This window comes from Notothenia coriiceps, unplaced genomic scaffold (genome assembly GCF_000735185.1).
Source record: "Notothenia coriiceps isolate Sejong01 unplaced genomic scaffold, NC01 NC01_scaffold00026612, whole genome shotgun sequence".
NCBI lineage: Eukaryota > Metazoa > Chordata > Actinopteri > Perciformes > Nototheniidae > Notothenia > Notothenia coriiceps.
Window position 1 is genome coordinate 106,748 of NW_011359313.1, and position 15,715 is coordinate 122,462.

The following is a 15,715-nucleotide window of genomic DNA, read 5'->3' on the forward strand; positions in this document are numbered from 1 at the left end:
GTGGGGTCACCCTGTGGGCCATGTAAAGGAGGTTGGACCTTTTCAAAGAGCTTGGAAAATAAGAATACTAAAAACATTCAGGTAGTATTAACATTCTTCCAAGTAAAATCTCTTTGGAAGTATGCTGGGCTGGTGTAACTGGAATAATACTCAGAACCTACTAGAGTGTGTGACTGGGGAGAAGGACATGTGAGCTTATCCCTGTTTTGCACAGCCTTATGTATCCTTATTTGATCCACCTCAGAAGCATTCATGTTGAATTTCTCCAAAAACACTTGAGATTAGATTGTCTGCATCCTTTTAAGGCGCTGACCATGAACCGCAACCTCCTAGGTTCAATCTGTCTAGGGACCTTTCTTGCATCCCTCCGTCATTTCCTGTCACTTATCCAGTGCTGCTATCTAATGAAGGTGTTGATCTTATAAAGAGTTTATTATTTTGATAAGCAATTTCCATTTCCATTTTTGAATAAGCTTAATTTTGTGCAATATAGATGTTACCCGCTGGCGGATATGGGTATAAATGGCAATTTATTTGGCGATTTTTTCAATCTGACTTCCTATTGACAATTTTTAACAACAGAGGGTGCTACATAACACAATTTCAGGAAAAGTCTGAATCGGAGACTTTAATATGTTATGGAAAATTATGTAGCACCCTCTGTTGTTAAAAATTGTCAATAGGAAGTCAGATTGANCCGACCCGATGCAGGACTCTGGTGTGTGTGTGTGTGTGTGTGTGTGTGTGTGTGTGTGTGTGTGTGTGTGTGTGTGTGTGTGTGTGTGTGTGTGTGTGTGTGTGTGTGTACATACCTGAAAGTAGGTGAACTGAGAGTGGTAGAGGTCAGGGTAGATGTGCAGTGTTGTGCCCACCACCAACAGAGATTCAAACTTGTGCAGGGAGGAGCTGATGTAGCCGGTGAAGCCCAGGCACCAGATTTTCAGAAGTGCTTCCAGGTCAAATAACACAGTAAAGGCAACCTGGGATAAATACAAAAATCGCAATCAGTTTGAGCATTTACTCCCTTGCCACCAAATTGTAGGTTACATACTCTTTTATTGTAGAGAATAATACTCTGTGATGAACGTTGCTTGATTAGGATCTGATTTGTCTTAAGGTCAGAGTCGATCTGTGCATTTACTTATTCAAGGCATGGTCTCGTAGTGGTGTTACTTACCTATAAGTACTCTATTTGGGTACATTTTCAATTGCGGTTCCTTTATTATTTTACTGTCTTAGTTTTTGGAGAAAACATTTTATTTTTTCTTCTACATTTAATTGCCAGCTATAGGTCCTTGTTAATTTGGAGATTCAGATTTAACAAGCTATTTATAACATGATGTCTCGTTACAGATCAATAGTTTAAAGAAGCTTAGCCTCCACCAGCTACAACACCTAATTGCAGTTTACATTTTGATGAATAGACAACTTCAGGGTTTTAACTTTAGCCCCTACCTACTGTAGTAGGATTTTGTGATTTTGGAGATCATCAGGATTTATTTTCTTAGCTGCATCAATTTTTGTTTTAAATCTATCCTTTGCTAGTTTCCAACTGTTTGTACAATTCTAAATCCTTGTAGGACTTATTTAAGTAAACCACCACTATCTTCAGCGGAGGGAAATACAGTAAGGAGGAAATAAACTTGGCACAACACCAATAAAACACGTATTTCTCCATTTCACTCTAAACACAGTGCCTCCATTTCCTATTTTCCCTTCATAGTCTCCACACGGATAGGAATACATCTGTAGATCGATGGCTGTATGATAGGAATAGAGGGAGTGAGAGAAGGTAATATAGAGACTGATTTGTTCCTCCCTTTTCTTATCTCCTCCATTCAGCTGTGAGAGAGAGAGAGGTATGAAGAGATGCTCCTCACTTTCATTGTTGGTACTTTACGACCTGCATACTGATGAGATCACACTAACCTGTATGACACATACAGCACAGTGTTCATAAATCCTAAACTGGCTGATATCCGGAAAAAGCATCATCCACTCAGATTAGGCAGGATTAAATTCATATTAATTACAGACCATGATATAACCATGAAGGGTGGTTCAAACAAGGACCTCTACTGTAGAGAAAAACACACTGTGTATTTGTCTTTTAACGAATAAAAGATGATCTCATACTGTTTATTTACCCTTCTGATAAAATAAATATAAAAATGAAGCTCTAAATAGAAGCCTAGGTCTGAGGATTTGTGGTCTGAAGATTTGTGTTATTGTGTTACAAAAAGGGGGTTTGAAGGGGACTTTTGAAGTAGTCAGAACAAAAAACAGGAAATGAAAATAAGAAAACAAAAACATCTCACCTCTGCCAGGTAAAACTCGTCATAGTGCCTGCGGTAGTTCTCGCCTTTATAATAGTTGCTAGCAGCAACAATGACGTCCACAGCGACCATGCTCAAGATGAACATGTGGAACACAGAGGACCGCATCAGTTGCTGTGGAAACAGAGCAGCTTTCAATTGCAATCAATGAAAATTGCACACAGGAGCAAAGAGGAAAGAAGAAGTGTGTAGAAAATCAACGGCCATTTTCAATTGTGAGCCAACAATACCATGATAATTAAGTGGAGCATTGAATGAGATAAATGATTATAGATATACATGTATAGCTTCAGGGATAACAGGATATAAGATAAATGAAGGATGTTCAGATATTGAGGGATAGAAAGAATATATATGTGGCGGCACAGACATGTGTTATTTCTTTTATGAGGTTCTGACTATATCCTAAACTTAAATGAAGAGGTGGAAATAGGGATATAGGGACAGAAACTAAACTGCATGAAATTCAAAGCAATCAGGAGCCTTTCATTGGCTGCTGGGAGAAACATCCACCCAGACAGCAGAATCAGTGTGTATTCAGAGAGCCGGAAACAAGAAAGCAAAGGGGCAATACACGTATGTTATTTCCTGTGGGAGCAGCAGATGCATTGAACGCCTACAACAACATCACATAATAGAAACAATCATGAATTTAAAGAATGCGAGGGAAACTCCCCTGCAAAAAATTCTGACAAAACATGCCCTCATTTAGACAAACACTGTTACTGTGTGTTCATTTGGTTACAATATGACAGATGTGATCACAGCCTTGAACTGCACGTATGTGGCATAATGAACAGATTGTGAGTGGGTAGAATAGCGCACCCTAAAAAAAGATTTGCATGTGAGACTGGTAATGGGAAGGATTGAAAAAGTCAAAAAATGCGAGGAAAACTTTAAGACGGATGAAGAGTGTTTCTCAGCGTTGCTTGAAAGATCAAATTCACCCCAGGCAAATGGGACCACCGCCAGCCACCCTCCTACACTCAAACACACTTACAGTACACATTTGTTCAACTCTAGAAAGCCTGGTGTGCAATTGGTGCTTTGAAACCAGTGATTGTGATGAAATGACTAGATAAGTTGCCTGACGTTTTCTCAAGTATTGCTTTTTCAAAACTGTTGCCATATTTGCTAAAACTAATCGCAATATCATAACAGCAGAGCATGAGACTTCAACAGGAACATGTTTACATTAAGCCAAAACCTACTGGCCAGAGAAAATGTTCTTAATTGAAAGATAAACAGTACACTTAAATGTTTCTGAAAACAGGTAAGGTAAAAGATAGGCAATACAGTTGCAGAATTTATATTTATATTTAAGATAAACATTGTCCTGTTTAACTGTTTGATCCGAGTTCACCAGCAGTGATTGACACTGTGTAAGATACTCCTCTGCTCTGATTGGATGTTCTCCTTCAGACGTGCTTGAATTTTGCAAATGGAATAAATATCAGTTTACTTTCGACTGAACGAAAATATAAGTAGCTCTTTAAGAGAATGCAGCTTTTAAAAACTCCCAGCATGAGCATCACAGGTTGGGAAACTCTGTAGCGTCTTCAAGAGATACTTAATAACCAACACGATTTTAAAAGGTAATTCTTTGTCTTTAAACACTGTAACTATTGCTTTGTCTGCCCTCTTGTTGTCTAATCATCTTAGTTTATAAATCATTCGAGTCATTTTTGTCTTAAATGTGGATTATTGGCATCTTAAGCTCTGCCTGTACACACACAGTGGTAGGCCTCCCTGACTAACAGTGGACGTGACAAAGCAGTTTGACATTTCCAGCAACCAGACTCTCTCCCCCGTGGGTGTTTTGGCCGAACAGAGTTGTGTGATAGTGTGTGTGATAGTGTGTGATAGTGTGCGTGAGGCAGGGAGCTAGAGAGATAGAGGCAAACTGACAGAGAACAGAAAGTAAATGTGTGTGCGTATGAAACGGTTGATTTTCTCAAGGTCCTGACTTTGCCCATATTCTGTCAGCTCTTGGGAATCGCACTGCTAAGAAAAGCCGGAGAGCTAGTTGGAGAGCAGTGTGCATCGCTAACCTCTGACAGATGGAGATACAGGCTGCCTATCCAGCTCCACCACAGAATCACATTTTAATCCTTCCCTTATATTCCCTTTTTTATTCCAAATTGGCTTAAGATGTGCCACCCTGTTGCTCCAAAGGCGAAAGGGCCTGGTTTTCCCAATTCAGTGGATGGTACTGGCACTCCATATTTGGCCTCTAGATGACAGAATCAATTTACCAGCATCAATGTGGGACAAGATGGCTCTCCCCTGCTGTTTGATGTTTCTTAGCTTGTGTGTCTCTGAGATGTTTTTCGCACGTGTTTGATGGATTCTATTTATTTGTGTTGCCTCTGGCTGGGTCTTTGAAACACCAGGTGCTCACTGTGCAGAGGCACACGCATACATACAGAAACACACAGACACAGACACGTTGAAGGCAAGTTTTGCAAATAGAAGCCACACTTTGGTTGCGGCTTCGGCATTAAGCCAGCAAACACTCGCATCTTTCATCTGGTAGCAAAGCAATGCTTAATTTCTAATACAAGACGCAGAACATTCTGCAAAATACAGCATGTACTTAGCTCTCATTTACTTGACTGCAACAGTGTGTACATGAAAGAAACTAAGTATGCAAATAGAGTTGCAGATAAAAACACAACATTCAAGTGGCATGTAAATTAGTATTTGCGGGAGACTTTGCACGCTGGGTATGCTTTCATGAAAAGAAAAACATAATTATAATGAAGAAGAAAACACATTATTTTCTGTTTCATCAAGCTTTCTGGCTTTTTTATCACCCAATTTAGTCAATTTTAACAGTGCAGTCTCTCTAAAGGCTGTGGTCAGTGTCATGTAAACTGCAATCTCACACAAGAGGTGAGACAACTGTCAGCTGCACTCTTAAAAGCTGTTCCAACATGATTCCTGTCAATAAGCATAACAATCATCTGGGGGGGGGGGTGAATAAATCCATCATACCTGAAGCATTTCTAGTGGCTGCAACTGAAACACAACCAAGACAGAGACATACTGACAGACCCAATGACTGCTTCCTTGTGCTCCTTCTGTTCACTCCGACTGCCAAGGAGGACAAATGCTCTTTCTGCTGGTACATGAGACGAGTGTAGCACATGTGCACATAGTTGGCAGGATAGAGCGGCGTTCACACAGGAATTGTCACCAACAGACTGAGCCATGTTCTGGCACCAACTCCTGTTACAGTTTTTCCTCTCCTGTTTACCGAGATTAAGAACAAACTGAGTGGGATTACAGACTGCTTCACTTGACTTATCTCTTCACTTCCCCGTTGTTTACAATGAACAAAACAAGTGATGATAATCAGAGTTCTATCAAGGGTCTTGGAAAGATGTAGAATAGGTATTTGAATTCGGAAGACTAATGTCCAACTAGCGAACAGCACATAAGATTGTTATCTTTACAGAGTTATTTAAATCTTAAACTTAGCGCTGAAGGACTGGGTGTGTACAATTCTGCTGGGTTTGGGATTTGGGCCAGGTGGGAGTCCTTTTGCTTACAGCGATCCTGACAAGAACAGGCTGACTCATGTCTCTGGCTAGAAATCAGGTCTTAATAAAAACATGATGGCCTGCATGTCTGCACCCTGCAACTCGCAATATTTGCTGTGTTTTGCCATCTCTGTTTCCATTTCCTGTATATAGCAGAATGCAGTCTAGACCAAAAAAAGAAATCTGATTCAGTCACAGTGTTCTGACTAAGAGTGTTAATCTCACAGGACTGGTCACATCTTGTTCACTCACCTCTTGCAGTTCTTATCCCACTATACACATTCTATGTTGCTTTGCCCCAAAGCCTTTTTTCAGATATACCATCCATAGCAATATTCTCACTGTGATTGCTCTCCTCGTCCCCTTATTTTTTTCTCTCCAGCCAATTTCCCTTTTCTATGTGCCCTCCCTATCATTCCACACAGAGACAGACTGACCTTAACATGTTGAGAGAATGTGTGTGCTTAAAATTATACAAGTGGTGACACTGAGAAGATGTAGAGGGCAAACATCCATAGCAGGTGGACAAGGAGGATTTCTAGAGATCAATAACCTCTGTCTTGGAAAGGAGAGGTCAAAAAATATCTTGATCCCTCGTACCTCAGTATTACCCTGCGAGTTACTGGGCTATCTATGTTTTCCCTTATTGTATTTAGGTCTGTGGACAGAGAGCTAAGACTGGGGAAGTGAGTAGCATTAGCTGTGCATAGGCAAAGAGGAAATGCTTAATTAATCCCATGATCCTCCAGGATTACTTGAAGATGGCAGTATTTATCATACTTTCATACCCTTCCTCAGCGGTTATGGGAAAGCAGCAGTATTCATTATTAGACTGCAGAAATATCTTAGTTGCTTGATTTTTATGGAGGGCTATTCTTCGTTGCATTTCTAAACCAATTGGGTACACCTGCATAGAGTGTCGCTCTAGATTTTTGTTTATACTGCATTGTAATTATTGTATGGTGGAGCACTAGAGGCTAATTAGTGGGCCAGGTCTGCAGGGAAAGAAACATGGTGCTTCATTAACCTACACTGGTATATGCTGCAACCACAAGAGCACACAGACTCAGGAAAACTCTAAAGTGTCTTAGAAATAATGTCAGTACTGCAGATATAGAGCATCAGATAAATAAAGCATTACATAACTGTATTATGTGAAAAAGGACATGTAGCTAAATGGCTCGATGCAATGACAAGCTTCTTGTGGGCAATTTCTATGGTAGACTGACAACACAGTTACACAAGATGCGTTCTGCCAAGAGAACCTCTGTCTAGGCCAAATGGCCCTTTGCCAACATACATTATATGGATCTATAAAGGACATTAGGAATATTGAAATAGCACCTATTTCCTATGCAAACATTTACTGGTGTTATGTTAACCTGAGCTGATTCAGGCGTAGACGTAGCTTAGCCGTTTGGTGCTAAACTCTTCTCTGAGTTCTGATTAAATATTATTGGTCCCACAGATTAGGATGGTCAAGGACAATAAGGAGATTTCTCGAAAGCAATTCAATGTAAAACGGACATTCCAAATCCTTAAGTTTCCTAACCACATTTGACCAATTAAGAAAGATTGCCTTAGCACCAATAGCCACTATTACTATTGTTCTATTGCAAATAGAACAATAGTAATGGTGGCAATTAAAAGAGCATCGGCTCCAGAATATAAAGTTTCTCAAAACAAAGAATACAATGGAAGTTGTAACAGTGGCCACACTCACACTCATAACAAACAATTAACAATTAGAATGACAATTAAGACTTTGCTAAGGTTTCATAAAAACATTGGAAAAACAACTGTCTGAGCCAGAGTGGAACGCTCCCTGTTTTGAGGGCTATTTCGGTTTGAAACCCCTCAGGAGGGGAAGCTGCCATTTCCTCTCTGTCTCCAAGAAGAGCAGGTGGTTAATCAATTACGTGTTATCTCCAACTGCTGATGCCCGTCGGACCCAGACAGACCAGACTGACACCCACACACATGCCCAAATGGACGGACATCAACAGGCAGATCGACAGGCTGACAGTCAGAAACACAGAGGTGTGACCAGATACGTACAGGTGGTTTAGAGGACACTGGACAGGTATGGGTGAAGCAGCAGCGTCCAGACAAATAGGAAGACACAAGCAGGGTGCCTGTCTGTAGATAGAGCTCGCCTGCCTGCCTGCCCTGAAACATTTTGATCATTTGACGGCTAATTACTCTGGAGCCAGGCAGAGCAGAACAGAAACTCACACTTCACTTCCCCGGCACTCGCAGATGGCCCTACAGGCTGGATCTGCGCTGCCTGTCTTCACTCTACCTGTCTACCCAGCTAGCAATGGTCCCTCCTGATATGGGTGAAAAAGCAATGAAATAAGGTGCTTGTTGAGACTTTAGAGGAAAAGCACAAGGGATATCAATTATTTATTGAAGTGCCTTTCCACTCCCTCAATTAAAACATCAAAATAACAATATAACCTAATTGCCAGATCCCTAAACACCTACTGTACACAAAGAGACATGTGCACAATATGCTTTGGCACAAATTCAGTATTCCTATGGTACTCTTCCAAATGAATCCCTTATAATCTGGGAATGTCCTGTATCTTTTTCTTAAAGTGATTCCACCTTTACTTTTCGTTTTGTTTTGAAGTACAATTACATTTGTTTTTAAATCGCCTTACTTGTTGTGTAACCACACTTTTTCGCATACAAACGGCCTTTGTGTTTGCTTAAAACAGCTGCAATAGCTCTTACAGTTTCGAGACAATCAGAAAATCAAAACATTTTCAGAGTGGTGTGATGGCTTGACATGCCACGAAAGGCTGTCAGTGTATGAGTGGCACTGAAAGTACTTTGAAATGAAGCACTGCATGATGCATGTCAAAGTCACACTCAGTTCTATTCAACTTTTACACTTGTGATTATTATTTGCCTCACGCTTGACACTTTGAATGTTCAATTAGGCAGACATTTAAATAACAAAAGTATTTTAAGTGACACTTTTTCCAAAAAAGAAATATGATGATTTAAAAAATATCTGAATATTCTTAATAATGCAAAACATATGGCATGTAATCTAAGTAACTACATCCTTAACGGAGAGCAGTTCATGTCGTCCCTTTAAATAAACAGTATGTATGAATTTGAATCATTCTCAGTGTTCTTTTCTCAACTTTTGCTGCACAATCTGGTACTCACATTTTGATCAGAGTTCTCAGATATATAGCTATGGTCAGAAAGAGTTGGGTTCAAAGACAAGCTGCAGTTATGGAGTAGCGCTGCCTAGATGAGTAGAGATAAGTACAGTAACATGACATCACTTACATCATCAAGGCATAACGCTTATCCTTTAGATGATACCATAATATATTATAATAATCAATATAATCACTATTAATGTTGACTTCTGTGGTGAGCAACAAAGAACATCAGTAAGTTATGTATAATAAATCATTTCATTGATCATCTACATTATTAATGTATCAAGCATGAAAACAATCTAAATAAATAATGGGAAGAAATCCTCCTATAGATTTGTTGGTTTTGGAACTTTCCATTATGAGTGGAGCATTGCTTTGAATTCTCATGCAAGTACAGTTAACATTATGTCTAGGGGCTTTACGGCAAATGACAAATACAGAGTGTCTGCAAGACTAATGCTAAATGAAAGTCGAATAAAAATACCTACTGCTTTACATTTTTATGTGGACGATACCGTGATGTATTGTGCAGGTCCCTCCAGTAAGGAGGCTGTTGCAGGCTGTTTTTAATAGTATTCAGACTCAGCTCTCTGAACTAAAGCTTCTTTTAAATGTTGATAAAACTAAGGTAATGCTATTTTCAAAAGCTAAAAAGACACCAGAGACCACTTTGGATATTGTTACTGCGCAAGGAAAAGTACTAGAAGTGGTTACATGTTATAAATACCTTGGTATCTGGCTTGATGATTGCCTCTCTTTTAAACTTCAGGTCGATAATCTGCTTAAAAAGCTGAGGTTGAAGCTAGGTTTCTTTTTCAGAAACAAGTCCTGTTTCTCACTTGAGGCCAGGAAAAGGCTAGTCACTGTGACCTTTTTACCTGTGCTGGACTATGGTGATCTGATCTATATGAATGCACCTGCCCAGACCTGCACAAGTTAGATGCCGCCTATCACAGCACACTGAGATTTGTAACTAACTGTAAAGCATTAACTCATCACTGTAACCTGTATGCCAGGGCAGGTTTGCCATCATTTACTTTACGGAGGCTCAGTCATGTACATGTTCGTCTATAAAGCCATGTTGGGTAAACTCCCATCTTACATCTGCTGATCACACAGAGAGTTGCAGGTAGCTATTGACTGAGATCACATGATGTGGTTTTGTTAGGTAAGAAAGCTTTTATGTGTGCAGCTCCTCTTGCTTGGAACAGTCTTCAAAAAGATTTGAAAATGAGCAAATTGGTTCCACTGCTCGGATAGGTTCAAGGTTCAAGGTTCAAGGTTCTTTATTGTCAAACTAACATAGCTACAGAGTCATTATGTCGTTGAAAATCTTAGGTCACAGGCTTCTCCAACAATGCAACACAATAATACAGATAAGCAGACAATATTAACCAATATTAAAATATACTACGGTATATTAAAAGTAATACAAGAAGAAAAATGTTTTTTCTTTAAAAAAAAGTGAGGAAAAAAAAGTGGAATAGTACAATACGAGTCTATATACAAGTTATTGGAATGATATATTAGATAATAGATAAATAATGAATAAGTAGCAGATGAATGTTATGAAATTGTTTCAGCAGTTCAGTTGTTTAACAGTCTTATTGCCTGTGGGATGAAGCTGTCTCTGAATCTGGTTGTTCTTGTCAGGATGCTGCGGTAACGCCTGCCAGACTGAACAGTTTGTGGCTGGGGTGATGGGGGTCTTTTATAATCCTGAGGGATTTCTTCCTGAGCCGCTAGGAGTAAAGGTCCTCCATGGATGGCAGCTCCGTCCTGGTGATGTTCTGTGCAGTTTTCACCACCCTCTGCAAAGCCTTACGATTGAGGGCGGTGCAGCTGCCGTACAAGGTGCAATGATACTTGATACTGTTGGTACTTGTCAATGTCGCTAGGTATGTAAATGTAACCCTGTAAATATGATGTCCTTTATTGTTTTCTGTTGTTTTCTGTTTCATGTTGTAACCTACTTGCTGCCATGTTGGGCAGGTCTCCCTTGAAAAAGAGATCAATGATCTCAATGGGACCACCTGGTTAAATAAAGGTTTGAATGAATATAAATCCCTAAAGCACTGCGCCTCATTCCCTTTTCTGTTTCTTCCATTCACATACCTCTCTTCAACCCTTTGACCTTGTAACAGCATTACCAAAAATGTCTTTTGCAACACTGGTCTTCCTATGAAATATACTCCCCTGAAAATGATACAGTATGAAGAAGGTATGTTAAGATCATTATCCCCCTCTATGGTTCTCTCTTTCTATGGTGCTTTTTATGTGTCAGGCTCTCTTTGACAGGAGATATTTATCACAATTTCTGGGCCACTGCACAGAGCTGAAACCCTACATGCGATGGAGGTGTGAGTTGCACCCTGACCCACTGAAACACTGCAACTCGGAGCCACTGACAGTACGTCAGTCGAAAAAAGTCTACATCTTAAGCTGTTGTTAAGCCTTAAAATGCATTTATTTGAAATAAAGTTCAAGTTTCTGCACCAGTGAGAAGTATAGTTTAAATATATTACCTTAGCACCAAAACACTACACAATGTTCTTTTCTAGCAGATTATACTCTACTATGTATCACAGCGACAGTCATTTCTACTACTTGCTGTAAGAACAAGTTCATTATGTCATTGAGATTACAATCTATTTCACCAGGAATATTCTCTTGAACGTACATGGTAGGTAATAAATAAGCGCTAAATGATTTCCTGTTGCTGGAAAAGTTAAGTCAGGTTCAAGTTTTTGCCAGAAAGTCCTTTATTGACTTTCTAAGTTAGGGGAACAAACTTTGCCAAAGCAGCAGTGTCATTGACAATGAAGCTGTGTATTTTGACACCGTGCTATTGTGGGTCTGAACATGGCTTAATACTCCTCTCTGCCAATCAGTTAACCCTTCAAATGATCAGAAGTGTTCTTCCTGTTGGGGCGTGATGACAGTAATAGCTATTTTGGTTTGAGTGAAAGAGACAGATGAAGCAGCCTTTGGGCGTTCCTTGTAACGGAGCACAGGGCTCAGAGGGAAGTCAGCCGTGTTTATCCCTCTGGTTATCTAACTCTTTCCTCCTACTGATGACGAGGCTCTGGGGTACATGCTGCTTTAATGGGAATACTGCACATTTCACATTCTTCATTTCCCATTTCCTGTCTTCTTCAGTACCAAAGTTCTCTACTATTATTTGTCTTCTCTTCCTCCCTCTGTTTGTATGTATGCCTCCGTCAAGCCTAGCTCTGGAACAGTATTTCCACAGTGAGGGTTTGTTGACAGCTAACCTCCCTCGTATAGCCTTGATGCTATTGGCAGTATCTCACAGCGAGTGCCAAGGCTTTTACACCGTAATGCTATCAACAGTGGCCCAGCTGCAAGCAGCACCCGCAGCTTTCAGCTTATCTTTAAAGCCCAACCATTCGGATCACACCGACCACAGGGCAACGGCGGCGTCCATCATGTAGACGTCATTTAAAACCAATCTATCACTGGAGCAACATCATTAGTGAAGCTCTACACATCAAACACGAGCCTCCCCTCATTCAAAATCCCATCATGTAGTCGTTTGACACGGTCATTGAAGACAATGACAAATGGAAAAAACAATGAAGTGATACTGCCAGGGACTTATTATAGGATGAGGTTGATTCTCTATGAATACAAAGCACATTAAAACTAAACTAAAATGGCATTTAAACACACAAGTCTATACAGATGCACGGCTAAGCTTTAATAGTTCAGGTAAGGTACAAAATATGTATATTTAAGAGCCACTTTTCTAGTTAAATAAATTATGAATTTAGGTGTGAGAGAGAGGGAAAGACTTTACACAAGCTGCATATTCATTTTGTGGTGTGTTTACCTGGAGGCAGGCAGGCGCTCGGCCATGTGGTTTGTTGACGTCCACAGCTACAAGCTGCCACCCCCCAGCAGCGTCTTCATGGAACATCTGTGGCACAAGGACAGCACATGAGGTGCAGAACACACACACACACACACACAAAACCATGCACACAAGTACTGGACAAAACTCAAACACATCTGCCCTTTGGCTACGTTTTCATAAAACATCTGTGGCCACAAAATAAGTTGAAGGCATACCGCACTGATTTTACCCAAACAACATGATACAGCATGATAGATGCTAAATACAGTGTTGTAGGCCTAAGGACCTAACACCAGAATGATAAACAAACCTATTCCACAGCAGAGACTTTCCCACTCACGCAACAGCTGTTTCATGAATCAATTATTCTTTTTAAACATGAACTTAGAAATAGCACCAGTATTAAGCTCGCCTGGTAGCAGGTGTTGCTGGTGTAACACGCAAATGCACATGATGGCGAGCTGAATACTAACGTTGGCACAGAATCATTTATTATTTGTTTATTTGGGGACTATGAATGTAGAAAAAGGCATGGCAGTTCAATCCTTCAACCACTTTGCCAAAATTGTCATTATTCTCGTCGAGTAGTAGCTTTACCCCACTCTGTTTTATTAATACTGTCAATATGGCTTCACATCAATAGTTTTTATTGTCTTTCAATGTATATAACATGGCAGGTCTAAAACCTCGGCCGCAAACAAACATAGTTGATATCGTTCAAAGTGGAGAAACATTCAATTCAACCTCGAGATAAGCTCTTAATTACAACTCTTCTCATCGAAATATGGAACAAAAAGCCTAAATCTATGAAACAAAAGTGGATTTATCCTTTGTCCTTTTATCAACACAGTTAGGATTTACCCATCTTTATTAAAAGCCTCGATAATCTGAAGGGGGTATAGAAAAGTCGAGGCATGGGGAGAGTGTCGTGTGTTTCGCTCTCAGGGCCACATTATACCAGCCTTCCTCTCTAGGGTGCATGAGGAAGGGAGCATATTGTTTCAACCTTTGTGATTGACAGTAAAGTGTTGCACCACAGCTAATTAGTTTTTCCGCCTCTAAGATAAAGATTAGGGCATGACAACGTGATAACAATTAATTTTGATAATGGAAAGGAAGGCTAATTGTTTTCAAGGTCAGAGCATTCTGTACATGCCAGTGGCACAATCCTGTTACCCTTCATGAAAAACAGAAGTTCATTTCGACTTAATTTAAAAAAAAAAACAATACTTGTATGTAAGGGAATGTAAAGGGGAATTGCCATGTGTCTCTATTATAAAAACACCATATGCAGTATTCTACATCCTCTTCGTCAGTCCAGAGTAGTCTACCATAAGCCGCGGAAGAGGCAATGAAATGCTCGCCAATTCAAGAAAAAAAAGCATTCTATAAGGACCAGAGTAACAACCATTAGTATACCCAAAAGAACATTTAGAAGATAGATAAATGTCATTGCCAACGCTAATCACTAACATTAGTGAAGGCAGTGAAGTTCGAGCGATGGTGAGAAATCTTTGAGCATTCATAGTTGTATATTCATAAGCTCTACAAAAACTGTTTTATTATCATTGCTTTCCCCTCACCCAAATCACTTCTTTGTGACATTGAATGTATTTTCGGTCTATAAAGTCTGTCAGTATTCCTTATTATCTCCCACTATTATATCCCTCTAGTGTATATCTGTCACTAGTGTATATCTCAAGACAATTTATAAGCAAGGATAAAAAACAGCACAAAGCACCTTTTGAGGTAATACTAATATAATTTGCTTTTAAACATCTATATTGCACAAAATTAAGCTTATTCAAAAATGAAAATGGAAATTGCTTATAAAAATTATAAACTCTTTATAAGATCAACACCTTCATTAGATAGCAGCACTGGATAAGTGACAGGAAATGACGGAGGGATGCAAGAAAAGGTCCCTAGACAGATTGAANCAATGTTATTGGAAAACTTATTGAAATGAACTTATTGCACATATTAAACCTGGAACTAACAAAGCTTAAATTATTGCCTATAAAAACAACTCTTATGATTACATTGTCCCACAGGCTAACAACAGCTTAAAAAAACTATTTCCCTCAAAGAAAAAAACAAACATGCCCTGTTGTCACAAGAAACAAAGTGCAAGAGGAAACATCCATTTAAACTCAGTGTGCTGCTCTGTGATGCTAGTTCAAGCCAGATACTTGGCATCTCATCTTGGGTGCAAGTTCATCAATGGATGAGGAAACCCTCAGGATTGAGTGAAGGTGTGCGTGCAATATACTGGCGGCGGCGGGCCACATTTAATAGTAATTAGAAATTATCCTGCGGGCCCAAATTAAATCCACCAAGGGCCGGATGTGGCCCCCGGGCCTTCAGTTTGACATATGTGCTATAAGATCATATAGCCTCCAGGGTGATTCACATATAGAGGGACAGAGAGAGAGAGAGAGAGTGGGGATCCGGGTGGGAACTGATATTGCCACTATGAAAGTGCCCATGGCAACCCAGTAATGACGCAACAACTACCACTACCATAGTAACTGGAGGACTTTGAGGATCCACTGTTGGCACTTTGGTCGTCTGTTTTTGTGTGGGCGGCTTCTGTGTGTTCACTATTTTTTGTGTGTGGACGAATGACATTTGACTTGCCGATGTTTGGATGAAACTCTATTGTAAAACTCTGAAAAGCTGATTTTGTCATGTTTCTCAATGATTACACCCTCCCTCCCTCTAATGGTTTAATCCTCTGAACTCTGCTTCTAAATCTAGTCTTTCCCAGGC

At 39.9% G+C, this 15,715-nt stretch overlaps 2 protein-coding genes across 3 annotated transcripts in view; one reads left to right on the top strand and one right to left on the bottom strand.

The window, feature by feature from the left end:
• iqsec3b (IQ motif and Sec7 domain ArfGEF 3b) overlaps positions 1–15,715 on the top strand; it is a 118,082-nt gene that overhangs the window by 80,206 nt on the left and 22,161 nt on the right. The gene's annotated exons all lie outside the window — the stretch shown is intronic.
• On the bottom strand, positions 381–13,005 carry LOC104957259 (sodium leak channel non-selective protein-like). The gene is made up of 4 exons (XM_010784872.1): positions 12,920–13,005; positions 2,319–2,450; positions 813–980; positions 381–401 (listed from the first exon to the last, which is right to left on the bottom strand). Exons 2-4 carry the CDS (start codon positions 2,442–2,444, stop codon positions 381–383), a joined length of 315 nt encoding a protein of 104 aa, XP_010783174.1. The 5' UTR covers positions 2,445–2,450; positions 12,920–13,005.

Coding starts and splice junctions, on each gene's coding strand:
- LOC104957259 (XM_010784872.1), bottom strand. CDS start 2,444: ATGCGGTCCTCTGTGTTCCACATGTTCATCTTGAGCATGGTCGCTGTG. Junction 981..2,318: donor ACGAGTTTTACCTGGCAGAG/GTGAGATGTTTT, acceptor TATTTATCCCAG/GTTGCCTTTACTGTGTTATT. Junction 402..812: donor CTCAGTTCACCTACTTTCAG/GTATGTACACAC, acceptor CACCTTCATTAG/ATAGCAGCACTGGATAAGTG.